Source organism: Pezoporus wallicus, unplaced genomic scaffold (assembly GCF_028554395.1).
Source record: "Pezoporus wallicus isolate ANWC-B61680 ecotype Strahan unplaced genomic scaffold, APGP_CSIRO_Pwel_v1 contig_6787, whole genome shotgun sequence".
Taxonomy (NCBI): Eukaryota; Metazoa; Chordata; class Aves; order Psittaciformes; family Psittacidae; genus Pezoporus; species Pezoporus wallicus.
The window spans coordinates 1,915,607-1,934,176 of NW_026636951.1; the positions used below are offsets into that span (position 1 = coordinate 1,915,607).

Genomic DNA, 18,570 nt, shown 5'->3' on the forward strand with positions numbered 1-18,570 from the left:
TATACCAGGCTGCTCAGAACCACATCCAGCCTGGCCTTGAATGTCTCCAGGGACAGCGCATCCACCACCAATCTGGGCAGCCTGTGCCAGTATTTTACCAACCTCACTCTAAAGAATTTTTTCCTCACATCCAGCCTGAATCTCCCCTCTTTTAGTTTAAAGCCATTACCCCTCATCTTGCTGCAACAAACCCTGCAAAAAAAAAAAAAATCTCGCTCCATCTTACAGGCCCTTTTTATGAACTGGAAGGCTGCTCTAAGGTCACCCCAGAGCCTTCTTGCTGCCCCAAAGGCCGGTACACTGAACACCCGTGGCAGGGCAAGCCACCCACCGGCAGGCAACACGGTGGGGGGCGCTCATCTGCTACCACCCCTTCTTCTACAGCTGCCCTTTACCGATGAAATGGAAACCCGCTCTAAACGAAAACTGACTACGGCCCCTCGGAGGGAAAGCAAACGCCTCCGCGGCGCAGCCCTCGCCTCTCGGCGGCCGCCCATCACCACTGTGCGTCAGCACAGAAAACGGAGGCAGAGAGAAGGCAGGCCCATGGCACTGGCCAGTCGAGTCATGGGCCTCCTCTCCAGATCCCCGAGGAACCCAGCAGCACCAGGCAACGAGCACCCAACCCCAAACAACTCATGCCCCGTCCCAGCCGGGTCTGCCAGCCCCTTCCGGTCCTTGTCTTGGCGGAAACGCTCTTTAACCCGATCGCCATATGTTTGGCCCATCGGAGATGCCGTAGCCTCGCTTCCGGTGTGCGGAAATGACGATGCTGGTAGCCGCGGGATTCAAACTCTCGGTAAACGGGGCCAGGCTGGTGGGTCCGCCGCGGGCTGGAAGCCCCGTTCCCCGCTGGGACCCAACTCGTTCACGGGCCCGTGCGTGCTTAAACTCGTGCCGGGTGTCACGTCCTGCCTGCAGAAAGGGCTGCCATCCCGTAACGTTTGTTTTTTACAGGTGCTCAAAGATGAACTCCAAGACCGCCAAGGATATAATAGTTGGGAAGTGGGGCTTGAAGTCGGGTAGCTCCAGAGGTGAGGGTGAGCTCGAGAAGTGCAAGCAGGAGAACGCTGCCATCAGGAAATCGATGGAGGAAATCATTAAAGGGAAAAGCAGAATAACTGATCCAGAAAGGAGCGTGCTCCTGGAGGTGAGGTGATGTTTGACTTGAAGTGGCTTTTGTGATGGTCTAATTTTGTACGGCTCACATCAGTCTGAGTGTGTCCCACTTTAAGGAAGATGCCGATCTTTCATCTACCGCTTAGTTTACTCTGATGTCAATGCTGGTTTAGCTTGATATTTTTCAATGATGACTGAACTAATAAAATTACTGCCATCTGACAAGGCTGTCAAATACAAAGGCTTGAGGTCAGAGTTCCATTAAGGCCTGTCCTTCCATGTCCAGCTGTTCAGAACAGCTGGTCTCAGAGAATCATTTTGAGCACTACCTACAAAGAGCATTATGTTTTCAAACAGTTGCCTAGGACATATGCCAGAAGGTGCAAAGTATTTGCTTGAACTATGTTCTCTGTCAGCTATAAGCAAATAAAACTGCAATCAGTTCACCACATTCTTCTATTACAACCTAGAGGGCTGAAACTAAGACTCAGAAGCTTAAATAGCGCCCCAGGGCATCTCAAATGCATTGCTAATGCTGTGTAATAATTACTTGTGCTGGAGGTCTACTGAAAAGAGAGTGCCTGTTGAAAATGTCTTCTAAAGCACATTTTGAAATTGAAAGGCTGGATAATTTGGAAAACAATCCTTCTGCTGAATGCTTCAACTTCAAATGCTGAACACTTTTGTAACTTCACTTACTATCATTTAGTTTGCAAGGTCTGCTGCTTCTCAAAAGCTAATAATAAGCCGAACAGTGCTAAGAAGCATCACCAACCACTTAACTGGATGTGTTTTACAGTTCTCGTACTGCTTGTGTTTTCAGGTTCATATACTTTTGTGATCTGTGTTCATATACAAAACTCGGTACCTAACAAGTCCGTGAAATTTGGTTCTTTGCATTCTTTCCTTTTTTCATCTACCTCAGACTGCTTTTACTATCACTTGAAATATTTCAGATGACCACTGTAATGTTGTCTGTTTTGAGTAAGAAGTAATATTCTCAGCTAATTAAAGGCTAAGAGAGAACCTTTCAAAGCGAGTATCTCCTCAAACTGTTGTAAACTTGCTAATGCATTTGTTGCGTAGACTGACACTCATTTGTGTCACTTTTAATTCTGTTTCATTAGAAAATTCTTTCCCTTGAAAAAGAAAAAGAAAAACACAACCATCTTCTTGGAGAGAAGGACAAAGAAATCCAAAACCTCAAAGACAGGCTTAAGTCCAAAACCAAGAATAGTGAAGTCTCCTTATTACAAAGTCTACTAGAGGAAAAAACAAAGGAAGCAGAAAAGCAAGATCAGTTAATTTGTTCTCTATCAGAAGAAATGAACCGGTTAACGTGTAATTTAGCCACTGCTACTGCAAAATGTTCTGAGCTTGAAAACAGAACTGGTACTTCTCAAGCATCTCAGGTAAGCATTGAAGAAACACTGGAATTTGCGCCCACTAAGCACCCATATAAAATTTTGGTTATAAAATTTTGGATGGATTTTTAATTGAGTTGTGTTGCATGCTGAAATATTCTTGACAATAGCTACTATCCAGACTGAATGATAAATGGTCAGGGAGCATGACTTCAGGCATTGCAGCTGAGGAGGGAATTCTCTAATGCTGTACTATAATGTCCCTTTTCAAGCTCACATGCAAGTGGTATGACTGGTGGTACCACATGTAATGATCTGCTGTTGGTTAAGCAGATATTGTGCTCTCCTTGGACTTGTATGCTCAGTAATTAAACACACTGAGAAGGCAGCAGTAACAGGAACATGCGGCATTAACAAGGATGAACTGATTTCCTCACCTATTCAGCTTCAGTCATGAGAATGTCTTTTTCCCTGCTCTTATGAATCCTCATTTGCTCCTTAGTTGTTAAAACTAGTTGTCTGTACCCTACATGACATCACACATAGTAAATCAATATGACAGAAGAGAAGATGACTAATGAGTTGCTTCTCTCATTTAAAGTGGTTAATAAGCATGGTGCCAGGCACTGGGCAGCTTTTACAAGTGCTTTTACTTTTCTACAGCTGTTTTTTCCACTCCGGTTTGTCCATATGTTCCAGAGAAAAAGTACTGGTATCTCATCAAGGGGCACAGGGAACTCGGTACCTAAAAACAGGTGCCTGTAAGTCTTTTCCACCAGATGGTGCTGGTTCTCTGTGCTCTGCATGGAAATCGGGTAATTTCTAGAAAGTCAGCTTTAGCCAAATACATAGCAAAATATCTTAAACTACTAATTTTCAATGATAATACCTATCTGTGTCACTTCTAATAATGCAGTATCTTGGAAAATACCACTTTAATGCAATGTGGTTATTTTCAATATCAAAAGTTCAAATTTGGTAGAGAATTTAAAATGTATGTTAATTTTCAAGATATTTCCACGATAGTTTTGTCAATGAACTACCAGAATATCTTTTAGTTTAAAGCCAGAATTTTCGTTTAATCTTTTAAATTGATTTATCAACAGAGGACAGCAAAATGTTACTGATGTTTTGACTGGATGACTTGGAATACTTGAAAGTCTAGCAATGCCACTTGAAACTGCTAGGTGGCACCTGAGCAGCAGGGATACTTTAAAATAGAAGTAACAGTTGCATGACACAATTTTGAGAGTTTTCACTGAGGCAGAATTTTAATTTTCATGGAAATAGGAAGCTAAGTAACTGTAGTGTCTCTCAATCCTATTTTGATTAGGAAGTGCTGATATTTAATGACTGCATTCAAACTTCTGTATTTTTTTCAGTTATAAACCTTGTCAATTATGTTAAAAGAAATCACAGGAAAATTTTGAGAAAATGCAGCTTGGATTAGGAAAGTAACCTACTTTGTTTTTTTTTTTTCCTCTCCTTAAAGTCCCCTTATTTCTACACAATTTCAGAAAAGCTTTCTAGCATGCAGTGAATAAACATGTCAGATTATGAAAGCACTAGAACTGTTTAACTACTCTCTAGCTTTAGATGAGCCTAAAAAACTCCACCTCATACGTTAAGCACTCTGCTATGCATCAGTCTCAGAAAATCAGTCACTATGTCCTTGTGGTTTCAGACAGGCTTGCTTGCTTTCCCAGAGCTTTATAATCTTACTGTTATCCCAATGAAGTTGTCCCGGTCTCCAGCTTTTCACAACAATCCTATGGGTCTGGCTTATTGTCAAACTGGTAACCGGTATGAGGTTATGAAAAATAACAAATGTCTTTTATGTGTATTTAAATAATACCCTAAATAACTTCATTTTTCAGCTCTCCTGCACCCTTCGGGTCTTCCAAGATAGCAGTTGGGAAAAAAAACACATGACAGGCTTCTTAGTTTTATTGTAACTATGAGTTGCAGAGTTATGGAATAAATTAAATGTAAATCTTTGTCCTGTATCTAGCAGGAGACTTTATTTTAAATATATGAAATTATTTTCTCTATAACTTAGATCCTCTTTAGAAAAAAAAAAAAAGACTATGAAGATCCTTAAACTTCTCCTATTTGTGTGAGATTAATAGTTATTGACCTCATAGCAGCCTTCCAGTATCTGAAGGGGGCCTACAAGGATGCTGGAGAGGGACTTCATTAGGCACTGTAGTGACAGAACAAGGGGTAAGGGGTTAAAACTTAAACAGGGGAAGTTTAGGTTGGATAATTCTTTACTGTGAGGGTGATGAGGCACTGGAACAGGTTGCTCAAAGAAGTGATAAACACTCCATACCTGTCAGTGCTCAAGGCAGTGTGAAGTGTCCCTGCCCATGGCAGGGGGTTGGAACTAGATGATCTTAAGGTCCTTTCCAACCCTAACCGTTCTGTGATTCCGTGATACAGGACTAGCTTTGCTGTTTCAGCCATCCATTTTAAAGAACACTAATGGGTTGCTCTTTGCAGGAAGCTGTAACAAACAGCACCGGATCACCAACTAATCTTCACGAGGTTGAAAAACAACTGAAAGATGTAAGTTTCCTGTACAACACTGCAAGTACAAATCATCTGCGTCAAGATGCATAAGAATGCCATATATGGTTTTAGGTAGTATGGGAACTCAGAGTAGTCCCTTCCAAATGGAAAAATTCTGTGGTTTAATCAGACGTAAAATCTATGTCCTTGTTCTTGCAAACTTACGGTTGCAATGATACTCTTATTTTATTCTACTTTCAAGATATGTTATTTTGTATTTATTTTATATTTGAGGATGAAAGGTTAGTTCTTCATAATCTGGGCATAACTCATGAAATCTTCATTTTTAAGTCATTTCCCCTTTCCAAGTAAGCCAGTCAGTATTTAATATTGCTGCAATTTTAACTTATGCTCAGAAACCTGACTTATTTTTCCAAATGAAGATGTGCTGTAATTGTTGCACAGAGATTACTACATTTTGCAGCAGAATTAACTAGCTTATCTTTTTTAACTGTATAATATGTAACTTTAATATTAAGAAATAAGACTAATACTTTTGAAATCTGATAAATTACTAGAGGCTTTCTTATTGTACTTCTGTTCCTTTTCATGAAGGCACTTGAGAAAAACCAACAGTGGCTACTGTATGACCAACAACGTGAGGCATATGTCAGGGGCTTGCTTGGAAGGATCTTTGAACTTGAACAGAAGTCAGAAATAGGCAGCCAACAACAATCTAAAGAATTCAGTTCTGAAGGTATTGACTTTACTTTTTTTCCCAGAAGTGACCGAAACCTATAGAGTAAGTTTTCTGAAAACAAATTATAGCACAATAAAACAAAATCAAGACTTCCTTCTCAACATTTTTGTTTAATGGTAAAACTTGGCTAAGTAAAATTTCTTTGCTTCCTGTTATCTATCTCTGTTACTTGATCAACAGTATTTCATGTTCTTATCTATTTCAGAGATGGTTTTTAACAGCCTTGACACTCTATTAGCAACCTTTCTGTTTGTGGAAAGTGTCAAGGCAAATATATATGTGTCTCCCATCCTTCAAAGTACACTTTCAACCTACATAATGGATGCATTAAGGATTTATTAGCTAGGTGTGGATCAGGTTTTTTAAATTTACTTGTTTCAAGATAAATATTATAAAAATGACTCAAGACTGCCACGTTCTTCACTCATCCGAACAGTTGTTACAGAGCATGAAAACCTGTCATAGGTTTTGGCAGCTATCCAGAGGAGTGTTTTGCAATATATATCTGGCCACCTCCACTTCCGTGCTATGCAGCTCCTCAATAATGAGCACCCTCTCAGTAACACACATTCAGATTGACTTTGTGCTTGACCAGCATGTGGAATAATATTAAAATCACATTGAACAAAAGAACCAAAAGGGTTTGGCTTGCTTTTCTTATTATGTAATTCTTAATTTTGTATGTGCTGCAACTGACCTGCAAGGTAAATTCACTAGAATTAGCATCATCTCGAGCAAAAGTATGCCCACAGGTACTTGCCACTTAGTAATTCAAGTGCAGTGGCTTGGTTTCTGTATTACTCCTTGAATCTTTATGGAAAGCAGTAAAATACCATAATCTTGTTTTGGTGCTGTTTAGAAATTCATGAACAGTATTTTAGAGGGAGCAGACTGCAGTAGCTCACCAGGAAATGTAGCTCAGAATTATTGCAGTCAGTTCTGTCATCAGAACAGCCAGGAGACTAGGAGTAAAGAAAGTTCCTCTCTTCAGTCAGCTAGACAGTAGCAAAAATCCAAGTTTCTAAGAACTTAACTGTACAAGTTGAAAGTAGATATGGCAAATTTTTCCTTGGAAAAAACTCCATGTGTACCTGAGGATCTTGCCACTCTATAAAGCAGTATTGCTAATAAGAAGGTAAGGCCTAGTTTGCAGTCAAGGTGAGGAAGAATAGTCAAGCAAGATACTCTTCCTTGTAAATGACACTTTGAAGAATGAGGTGAAGCCTTCAGTAGGAAAAGTAACAAAGTCAAGAAATTTGCAGTGCCATAAATCAGCAAAGCCTGTGGAATTCTGCATTCCCTGTTCTGCTTCTAGGTATATTTTGTATTACCACTGAATTTCTACAGATTGCCTCTTTGCTTTTAGTTTTTATTTTTTTTTTTCTCCTATTTGCTAAACTTTTCTTGGGCCACTAGGCAGAATTTTTTTCAAACTCTGGTTGAAGTAACAGTCACTAGCCATGAAGCAGGCTTTTTTAAATAAAAGCATCCTAGTCCTTTCTGTTTGCAATTTAGAAGTAAATAATGGCATAAAATTTGAAGAAGATAGTCTGCAAAAGGTAATGGATTGTCTGGCTTTGGTCAACAGTGGTGAAATACAGCCCATCAGCTCCCAGGGATATCTGGGGAGGGAGTAATGCCAGAACTTTGGTTAAGGAGATTTAGATCTGGAAGTGAGAATCTGGTGTCTTTGGGCTTTGATTCCCATGCATCTGTGTTATGTATGAGGCCATATAAGAACTACGTGTAGTACATGGAACTTGTATAGTCAGGGCAAAGGCTGTATTGTTGCTATAAGGGTTAGTGAAGGAAGCTGTAGCACAGAATACTATACACAAGCCAAGTTGCAGTTTGCAAGTAACTATATTGGGAAGGAGGCTTTGCTGAAAGTTGTTTTAGGTAAAGTTTGGTATGAATCTGAGCTGTGTAATAGCCTAGAATGTCGATTTCTATCATTATGTCTTAAAATACTGTCAAGGATTTGATGTTCTGATGTTTAAGGTGTGTTTTATTTTGTTTTTTTTTCCCCCCACATTACTATCTCAATTATTTTTGACTCTTTAAGGTCATCTACAAGAGGAAAAGCAAAAATATTATGACCAGCTGCTACTAACTGCTAAGACTGATCTCGAGACTGAAAGAAGCACTGTAACTCAGCTAAGATCTGAACTTAACAAATTCAAGAAGAAGTACGAAGAAACACAACAAGAAATAATGAGTTTAAATGCCTTATTGCAGTCACAACAGGTTGCTGCAACCAAGACTCTAGAAAATGAAAATAAAATGAAAGAAGAGAAAGTGCAGAGATTAAAACAAGAAAATGAAGCTATTAAATGGCAGCTCAGAGAAGAAAAGAAAAAGTCTGAAGATCTTTTATGTCAGGTAGGTGGATGCATTTGGAAGTTTAGGGTACATTTCCAAAGAATCAAGAGAGCTGAAAAGTCATACTGAATCAGAATGGACCATTCCCCACCCTGTTGACTGTTCTTTATGTATTGCTAGACTTAGGTCCTTCTCTTAAAACTGAATTCTGTAATATATTGGGTTGCATCAAAATCAAACTCTTGTTGTTTAAACAAGGAAACTTCACTTACTTGTTCACTTATTTCCCTGGTCTTGTGGGACACAAGAGGGAGAAGCAAGAGAATAATTTATTCTAATCTAGTTCATCCTCAGGGTAAAGAAAAAGGAAAGGTAAAAATTCAAGTCCGTACAGGCTACTTTATCATGCAGTCCTAACTGTGGAATATCACTGACGTGCTGTCTCCTGGCTGCTGCAATGCACATGTGGCCTTGTAGTTTTACTTCCTGGAGGAGCAGCTATGCCCCTGGATAGTGCCTTCAGCCAACAACCATGGCTGTGCAGCTGGGGGCTTCGGTTTGTTTGTGTTTCCATTCAGATGAGTTCCTGCATTTGATTCTCTATATAATGCCATGCATAATAACTATGCAGGCACATCTGAGTACTATAAAGCAAGGGCCAGATAAGCAAAGGAAGGAATGGACCTTAAGTTGTTTCTATCTTGAAAACAGCTATGGTAGAAACCACTGAGCAGAGTTCTGTAGTTATAAATCTAAGGAGTGCCCATCAGGCTGCTCAAGACCTGTGGTTTATGCTGTTGCTAGATTTGTTCTGCGGCTTTTGCATCAGATTCTAATTGTTCCAGAGAGTACTGTGATGACTTGCAGTTAAAAAAAATTTCTTCTTAATTCTTCCTTCCTTCCTCCTTTTTTTTGAGCTCAATGAATTTGACATCTCTGGCTGATAAGAAGTGGGAGAAGACATATACGTGCTGTGTATTTGTATTTAAAAATATTCAGTGCTTCCCTTCTTTTGTTTGGAATATGAGCACTTTGCTGCTTCCCCTGCATGGAGAGTTAGAGTTATAGAATCATAGAATAGTTAGGGTTGGAAAGGACCTTAAGATCATCTAGTTCCAACCCCCCTGCCATGGGCAGGGACACCTCACAATAAACCGTATCACCCAAGGCCTTGTCCAACCTGGTCTTGAACACTGCCAGGGATGGAGCATTCACAACCTCCCTGGGCAACCTATTCCAGTGCCTCACCACCCTAACAGGAAAGAATTTCCTCCTTATATCCAATCTAAACTTCCCCTGTTTAAGTTTTAACCCATTACCCCTTGTCTTATCACTACAGTCCCTAATGAAGAGTCCCTCCCCAGCATCCCTATAGGGCCCCTTCAGATACTGGAAGGCTGCTATGAGGTGTCCACGCAGCCTTCTCTTCTCCAGGCTGAACAGCCCCAACTTTCTCAGCCTGTCTTCATACAGGAGGTGCTCCAGTCCCCTGATCATCCTTTTGGCCCTCCTCTGGACTTGTTCCAACAGTTCCATGTCCTTTTTATGTTGAGGACACCAGAACTGCACACAATACTCCAGGTGATTTCTCACAAGAGCAGAGTAAAGGGACAGGATGACCTCCTTCAACCTGCTGGTCACGCTCCTTTTGATGCAGCCCAGGATACGGTTGGCTTTCTGGGCTGCAAGCGCACACTGAAGCCAGCCCATGTTCATTTTCTCATCAACCAACACCCCCAAGTCCTTCTCCACAGGGCTGCTCTGAATCTCTTCTCTGCCCAACCTGTAGCTGTGCCTGGGATTGCTCTGACCCAGGTGTAGGACCTTGCACTTGGCATGGTTAAACTTCATGAGGTTGGCATCAGCCCACCTCACAAGTGTGTCAAGGTCCCTCTGGATGGCATTGCTTCCCTCCAGCGCATCAACCGAACCACACAGCTTGGTGTCATTGGCAAACTTGCTGAGGGCGCACTCAATCCCACTGTCCATGTCAGCCACAAAGGTGTTGAACAAGACCAGTCCCAACACCAACCCCTGAGGGACACCACTCATTACTGGTCTCCAGCTGGACATTGAGCCATTGACCACAACTCTCTATGTGCGGCCATTCAGCCAGTTCTTTATCCACCGAGTGGTCCATCCCCATCGTGTGGGACAGTGTCAAACGCTTTACACAAGTCCAGGTAGATGACATCAACTGCTCTACCCCTGTCCATCAGTTCTGTAGCCCCATCATAGAAGGCCACCAGATTGGTCAGGCAGGATTTCCCCTTAGTGAAGCCATGCTCGCTGTCACCAAGCACTTTGTTGATTTTTGTGTGCCTTAGCATGCCTTCCAGGAGAATCTGCTCCAAGATTTTGCCAGGCACAGAGGTGAGACTGACTGGTCTGTAATTCCCTGGGTCATCCATTTTCCCCTTCTTGAAAATGGGGGTTATATTTCCCTTTTCTCAGTCATCAGGAGCTTCACCTGACTGCCATTATTTCTCAAATATGATGGCCAGTGGCTTAGCAACTTCTTTTGCCAGCTCCTTCAGGACCCGCGGATGGATCTCATCAGGACCCATGGACTTGTGCATGTTCAGGTTTTTAAGATGGTCTCGAACCAGATCCTCTCCTACAGTGGGCGCAAGGTCTTCATTCTCACAGTCCCTGCATCTGCCTTCCAAGGCTTGGGTGATGTGGTCAGAGCATTTGCAGTGAAGACTGAGGCAAAGAAGTCATTCAGAACCTCAGTCTTCTCCAAATCCTGTGTAGCCAGTTCTCCCGAGAGCTTCCTGAGGGGGCCTACGTTCTCCCTTGTCTGTTTTTTTTATTTGCTATGTACTTGTAGAATCCCTTCCTGTTATCCTTAATATCCCTAGCTAAGTTTAATTCTAACTGGGCCTTAGCTTTCCTAACCTGCTCCCCAGCTTTCCAGATAACATCCCTGTACTCTTCCCATGCCACCTGTCCTTGCTTCCACTTATTATAAGCCTCTTTTTTTCATTTGAATTTTCCTCAGAAGCTCCTTATCCATCCAAGGAGGTCTCCTGGCCCTCCTGCTGCACTTCCTTCTAGTTGGGATGCAACACTCCTGAGCTTGTAGCAGGTGATCCTTGAATATCAACCAAGAGTTTTGGGCCCCCCTGCCCTCTAGGGCTGTATCCCATGGAACCTTCCTAAGCAGGTTCCTGAAGAGGCCAAAGTCTGCTCTTTTGAAGTCCAGGGCAGTGAGCTTGCTGCACGCTCTTCTCACTGTCCTGAGGATCTCAAATTCGAGCATCTCATGATCGCTGCATCCAAGGCTGCCCTGGAGCGTCACATTTCCAACCAGCCCTTCCCTGTTGGTGGCACCTCTCCTTGTCGGCTCCTCAATTACTTGCAGAAGGAAGTTGTCTTGTACACAGTCGAGGAACCTCCTGGATTGCTTGTGCCAGGCTGTACCGTCCTTCCAACAGATGTCAGGGTCGTTGAAGTCACCCATGAGAACAAGGGCCTGCGAGCGTGAGGCTTTTCCTGTGTGTCTATGGAGTGCTTCATCCGCAGGCTCTCCTTGATCAGGCGTCTGTAACAGATCCCCACAGTAATGTCTCCCATAGCTACATTCCCTTTAACCCTGACCCACAAACTCTCTGTTAACTGCTCACCTGTCCCCAGACAGTTCCATACTCTCCAGCCTATCCCTAACATAAAAGGCAACTCCCCCTCCCCGCCTGCCAGGCCTGTCTTTTCTAAAGAGCCTGTAACCTTCCATTCCAACACTGCAGTCATAGGAGCCATCCCACCATGTTTCTGTGATGCCTGTTATATCATATTCCTGTAGACGTGCACGCATCTCTAATTCCTCTTGTTTGTTCCCCATGCTACAGGCATTTGTATAGAGGCGTCTGAGCTGAGCTCCAAATGAAGCCGGCTCATTGGCTGGCGCGGCTGGGGTATCTCTACATTGCTCCGAGCATTTATTATAGGTGCTGGCAACTGACAGGGTGTGTTGGGATGGAATGATGCCCCCCCATCTAGTATAAAGCCTCCTTGACCAGTCTGGCAAGCCTCCTACCAAAACTGCTCTTTCCCTTCTTTATCATCAGACCAGCTCCACCAGCCCCCACTAGACCTGGCCTACAAACTTGGGTCCTGTGTTCAAGACACCCAAACCCCTGACTATGACACCACCCTTCTAACCATTTATTAACCTGGCTGATCATCCTAGCTTTTTTTAGGTCCTCCCCTGTATCCTGGATAATTGAAGAAAAGACAATCTGAGCTCGAGAGCCCCTAATCACCTCCCCCAGTGCTCTGTAGCCCTTCTTTATGTTCCCCAGGCTACTACTATCTATATCCCTAGCACCCACATGTATCCTCTCTGCCACATCTCTGATCCATGCCCCTGGTAGGCAAGACACCTCCCATGAGACGGGGTCAGGCCGACAGATGAGTGCCTCTGTCTCTTTCAGTGTAGAGTCCCCTGCTACTACGGTGCTGCTTTTTCCTGGCAGCACCAGTAGAGATCTTTACCAGTGCATCAGCTGGCTGTTTCTGGCTCGAGTGTGTTTCCTCATTAGCCCCCTGCAGGACAGCAAAGAGTTTCTGCATGGGGACAACAGATGGGGAAGCCCCTTGCTTTTGATTGTCCTTTTCCTCCTTTTCTTGTTTTTTTTTTTCTGTCACTAATTCCCAGCTTCCCAGGTTAACGGTCTCCTTCTTTCCTTCATGAGCTAGAGGGGAAGCTTGAGGCTCCTGCACAGTTTGGGCCAGGAGCAAGCATTCCTGCTTCCTCTCAGCTTCCCTGACATCTCGCAGCCTACTGACAGCGTCCCGCAGGTCAGCCCCTGCTGCAGGGGGACCTCCACCAGGGAGCACCGAGTGCAGCCCAGCCCGTTGTGCACCATTCCCTCACCAGACCGGTGCAGGCACTCTCTACACCCCGAGCTCTGCACTGCAGCCTCCCCTCTCATCGGCTCTGCCTGGGTGCCTACGCTGGCCACCGCCGGGGCAGCCAGAGCAGAGCTCGTGGACCAGGCCCTGGTCATACGCCAAGGGCTCACCATCCTGCTCACCTGCCTGCGCAAAGTGCCTCGACCCGCTCTGTTTGCCCGCTCTGTTCACCGCGCTCCTGGTCCACAGTGACAGTGGTACAGTGGTGTCTGGTGTCTCGGAATATTCCTATAAGCATGGTGTTACTAACAAAAAAAAAAAAACAAAATAAATCTATTGTTTCTTCTTTCAAACATAAAATCATGACTACACATCTGCTGAAGAGAAACTGGAAGGTCCTCCTTGAAGGACTGTCTGCAGTGAATCCAAATAAGATAGACTTGCTGCTTGGAGAAGTTTTGGGGTCAATAACAAAGCAATACAGAGCTGAGAATAAATATAAGAATGAAATTCTCATAGCCTACTGTGGTGCCTGGAGCAACAGTTTAGCTCTCGAAATGCAGGCTGCTTCTCTCTGATTAATAATGATTAAAAGGGGGTTGTTTTGGGGGGTTTTTGGTGATTTTTGTTGGGTTGTGGGTTGTTTTTTTTTTTTTTAGCTGAACAACGGCATTCACTATAAGAGTTGCTACCTGCTGTTAATGGAGGATATTTTATTGTATATATTTACATAATCCGTTATAGTATAGCACTTCCCGAGTCTTGAACTTGTTCTATGAAAAAAAAAACATTGCTTGTTTTTTATTAAGATCATGGCATGTTAGCACAAATACAGTTATGTGTGCACATTTTTGTTTGTGTTAGGCAATTGTCTAAGGAAGTTAAGGTTTTTGTTTCCTCAATGCAATAATAATGTTTCCCTGGGGAAAACCCCAGGGAAGTACAGACATTTGAATTTGGTTTGTCTGTTGCATACCAGGCATACGTTTTCTGTTGGTGTTGGAATATAAAAGTTTACTTCCACCCCATTTTAGAGTTATTATTTGTCAAGCTTATTAACTGTTGTATATGGAATTTTGTTAAAAATGTTTCTCTTCCTTGTAGGTGCAACTTCTTCGTAAATTATTGCTCAAACGGCAGGAGGAACACAGTAGGATAGCTTTGTTGGAACAACAGGTACCCAATTACATGCTGAGATGCTGATACTTAATTTGTATTATACACAAGGGCTTTCTAGACTAACTTCAAATGTAAGAGTGATTAATATATTAAATAAAGTAATACTCACAGTTGAATATTCATGCCTAGTAATCTCTTCATGCTTCCAAAAATTGACATGTATCAAGACTAAGATCTATAACCTTTTACAGGACAAAGTGTTGGGTGACATGGTTTAGTGTGTGGTGTCCCTGCCCATGGTAGGGGGTTGGAACTAGATGATATTAAGCTCTTTTCCAACCCTAATTATTCTATGATTTTATGTTTTCTTCACAATCACTTATCAACTGTACAGCCTCAGATTAGGTATGGGAAACAGGCTAAAACCAATCAGCTTATTGAAGTTTTGTAATGTACAAATAATTGCATTGCTATATTTTTCATATTCTCTATTTTTTTCCAAAAACATTCTTACCTCTAACTGATGTTATTGGGGGGGGGGGGGAGTTTCATTTATTTTCTAGGCTTGGGTGTACAGTATTACCCATAGTTCCTGACCAAATTATCTTGATACAAGAAAGATCCTGTCTTTTTTAATGAGAACTGTCATTTTTAATGAGAAACTGTCATTTTTAATGAGAACTTACACACATGATTTTCTGTACAATGCTCAGCTTAAAATTGCAAGACAGCTTGAAGTGTGTTCCAACCAAAATAACTTCAAATTCCACCTCTGCTAGGGGAGAAGATTTTCATAATTGGGCATGTATGAATTTCACTGTAGTGAAAGCAACAAGGCACTTTTTTTTTTTTTTTCTAGAATTACATTATAAGATATGATTGCAGAATAAAACTTAAGTATATAGAAGGGGACACCCCCTCCCCCAGTTGTTAATAATTGTGAACTTAATTCTTTACTTTTCACTCTGGGGGGGTTGCCTGATGCAGATATGCACCACAGACTTTGAGAATAAACATCTTGATCAGCAGAACTTGCAGCACCAGTTAAACGAAGTCCTTAAGGAACTGCGTGAGGCTAGGGAGCAAATAGCCCGTCTGGAACCTCTGGTATGTACTGAATAACTTGCAGGTGAATTTAGTCAGGAATTTTGCATAAATGTGCATCTTTTCACATCTTATTTCAAGTGTAGTGAGTCTTCTGTTCATGTCATCAAATATTCCCTGTAGGTCCTTACATCCTTTAGGTGTGTGTCCGCAAGATGCAGAGCCCTATGTCAGCTAATTAGGCATCATTTTTCTTTACAGCATGCATGCAGACCTAGTACAGCAGATCCAGAACAGTCAGGTTCCTGAGCGGGGAAAGTAACTGTGTTTTGTATCACAATGTGTTATCTAGTTTTGTCTGTTGTACAATGGCAAAGCTGCATTATGCTTCTATTCAGTCTTGCTGCTGGTGAATAGGATGGAATCCAGAAACATAGAAGTTGAATTCCTCCCCCACCACCATCTGATGCAGGATGGGTAGGCCATTAAAACCTGGGGCTTTCGTGTCCAAAAAGACAAGCCCCCTACTACAATGAATAAAGACATTTGTTGTATTGTGAGGAATGTGGTTTGTTTGCTGCTTATTATATAAGCCCAAGAAAGCCACCTAGACTTGAACCCTAAACTTAATGGAGAAATTTATAGGGAAAGATTAAGTATTAAGCAAGCCATCGGTCTGTTTTGCTCTGCTTTATCCAGGATTGCCTAACCTTGTAAGATTAGGTGATAGCTGAATAAGATTGTCAAAATTGCAGTTCTAGACTTAAATGAGCTTCAAAAATGGAACCCATGACCCTCATTAGATCAGGTCTGGGGCCACTCTGATTTTTACAAAGAAGATAAAGGCAAAAGTTCCTAACATGTTGCATATGAGGATTTCTTCTGCAACTCTGCCAGACTGCTTTCCCTTTTAGTTGTAGGCAACTTGAAGTATTTTCTCAAAAGAGGAAGGGAATGGAATGAATCCAGAGATTCTGGTGTTCCTCACTCACTTCACAACACTTCAACATGTGTTGCCCCTGGGAGAGCCCCACTTGCTAAGATGGCATTCACTGCTGCAGCTGCCTGGGGAGACCACTGGAAAACTTGTCTGTTGGGAGTAGAGCAAAAGTTTGGGCAGAGCAGGGAAGTTACAACTTTGAGTTCCTCTGTGCTAAGAAGCTGGAGGAGCAGCTGTGAAATGGACAGGTGCCTTTTGCAGTTAGGGACAGAGTGCTTGACAAGAACTTCACACATGAGATCAGAAGTAGAGTTTCGGGGAAGGTAATTAGGCAGTATCCTATGTAGAGGTGATCGAGGCATTGTTTTATTAAGGGAACATAGTGTGTGAGCAGGTAGGAAGATGGCTGGGGAAGGATTCCCAGTCAGACACTGTGGGCAAACCTGTCTTAAATAGTCTGTAGAAAAGCTAGCTACAATCTAATCTAAATGTGTTAGAATTGTACAACAAGCCCTCTGGTTTTAGCACGAGTAGTGTCACTGCATTTAGCCATCTTTAAAATTCTACCTTTAGTGCCTTAATACACACAAGGCTTGTGTGCCATAAAACCTTAATATCTGATCAGTGCATGCATGCCCCAACCTTACACTTAATCTTCTTTTCCAGAAAATCCAGGAATCTGGACGTATGGAGCTGCAAGAGGACTTGCAAGTTGCATTTGAAGAAAAGTTGACCGTGTATGACGGAAGTCCTTCTCCAAAACATTCCAACCTTCTTGATGAAAGTTTTCTTGAGTGTCCCAGGTGTAAAATGCAATATCCAACAAGTCAGCATAGAGAATTACTAGCACATATTGACTTTTGTACAGCTTGAGCTCCAAACAGACTTACTGTATTTGCTTTATACGCAGTCAATGTGCTCTTCTACAAAGGCAAAATATCTTTTTAAAGCTTTTTTTTTTTCTTTCCTAATGTTATATAAAGGACTACTAGTTTTATAACACGGTTCCACAAAAACATCATAGTAATTTATTTAGCCTCACATGACTGTGTTTGCAAAAAATTAGCTACTGCATATTTGGTTGCCAATGGAAATATTTTTAGAATGAGGAACATCTTCAAATAGCAAACTACCGACGTATGTTTTTTGCACTATTAAAAATGGGAGCAGTAAAAGCACACCTATTGTGTCAGACTTTATTTTAATATTTGGCATATACAGTTCTTGGCTGGTGATTCCTGATGACTGTGCCTGTACCTTAACTGACAGTAATAGCTGCAGAAGATTTTTTTGCCTTCATGGTGAACTATATATATATATATATATATATATATATATATATATATATTTATGTATACGGGGGTATGCGCATGTGTGTAGTGTATGTATTATGTATAATTATATATGTATCATACATGTGTAATGTATCACCATCCTGATACATTAAAACTCAGGAGGGTCATGTTAGATCTTTGCTGCTTAAGATTCATGTTGAAAGCATCAATCATAAGTAGTTTATTTTCCTGAACTACAATCAAGGGTGACAGAGCTCATATAAAAATGCTGACCAAGGTTTTTCTTCTCAAAAAATAAAATGCTGTTGGGAAAACCAAATTTCTAGCAAATAAAAACTTTCTTGGTACTGGAAAATTTTGTATTTCAAACAGTGTCAGACACCACTCTTGAAGTTTAGGTGTAGAATTATACTGAAGTAAACTTGCTTGCACTTCTGCATTTTAGAGGTTAAAGTTGGGAAATGTCAGTTATTCCATCTGTTACATTTCACAAATATCCCAGTTCAAAAGAGCAGTTTTTAATAGATTGCTCTAGTGGATTTGAACTGTCACTGTATTTTGTTATTAATACAGAAAACATGTCAGCAATAAATTCTTGCAACAAATTAGAAACGGGCAAAAAAAATCCTTTGTAGATTTGCAATCACATTGTTATCTTCCTTTAGCACTTACTGTAAACCAGGATCTGTTGCAAGCATTTTACTCCTTGCATCCATAGTTAAGTTCAACAAGCAGTTCCTTCCACAAAAATTAAAGTGAGGAAATTTTACAAAGATACACTAGTTAAGAGAAATTTGCTTCTTTTGCACTCTTATGGTTTGCTGAGGACTGAAATTCCCCAGGTCTATCTCTGCCACACTGATTGTGATTGCTACGTAATACCAGCTTTTTCCATCACATTTTGCTGCAAAGCTGTGTGCATTTACCCCATTATGTTCACCCTAATCCCTGATGGTTAAACATTATTCTTAAATGTGATGGTGTCTTCCAGGTTGTTTTCAGTAACTATTATAATATCAAGTGATGTTATTATCAATTAAATCTAATGCTCCTAAGAAAATGTTAAAAGCTATTAGCTTAATATCTGAAATGTGTTTGCCAGATCTATTGTATTAGCCACTATCTATCCATTTTTCATTTTCACTGACCATGTCTCAGGCTAATGCTCAATTGTAGCTACAGCTTTTGACCAAAGATATGATGAACTAATGAGTAAAAAAGAAATTATTCTTCAGAATC

The 18,570-nt window shown here is 41.6% G+C and overlaps 1 protein-coding gene across 1 annotated transcript; it reads left to right on the forward strand.

The window, feature by feature from the left end:
* The first annotated feature begins 878 nt into the window (after nt 1–878).
* Nucleotides 879–17,214, forward strand: CEP55 (centrosomal protein 55). The gene is made up of 8 exons (XM_057402349.1): nt 879–1,150; nt 2,247–2,531; nt 4,986–5,051; nt 5,610–5,751; nt 7,820–8,136; nt 14,038–14,109; nt 15,040–15,159; nt 16,703–17,214. The coding sequence occupies exons 1-8, from the start codon at nt 968–970 to the stop codon at nt 16,907–16,909; spliced, it is 1,392 nt and encodes a 463-aa protein (XP_057258332.1). The 5' UTR covers nt 879–967; the 3' UTR covers nt 16,910–17,214.
* Nucleotides 17,215–18,570: the final 1,356 nt, after the last annotated feature.

Coding starts and splice junctions, on each gene's coding strand:
- CEP55 (XM_057402349.1), top strand. CDS start 968: ATGAACTCCAAGACCGCCAAGGATATAATAGTTGGGAAGTGGGGCTTG. Junction 1,151..2,246: donor AAAGGAGCGTGCTCCTGGAG/GTGAGGTGATGT, acceptor CTGTTTCATTAG/AAAATTCTTTCCCTTGAAAA. Junction 8,137..14,037: donor CTGAAGATCTTTTATGTCAG/GTAGGTGGATGC, acceptor TCTTCCTTGTAG/GTGCAACTTCTTCGTAAATT.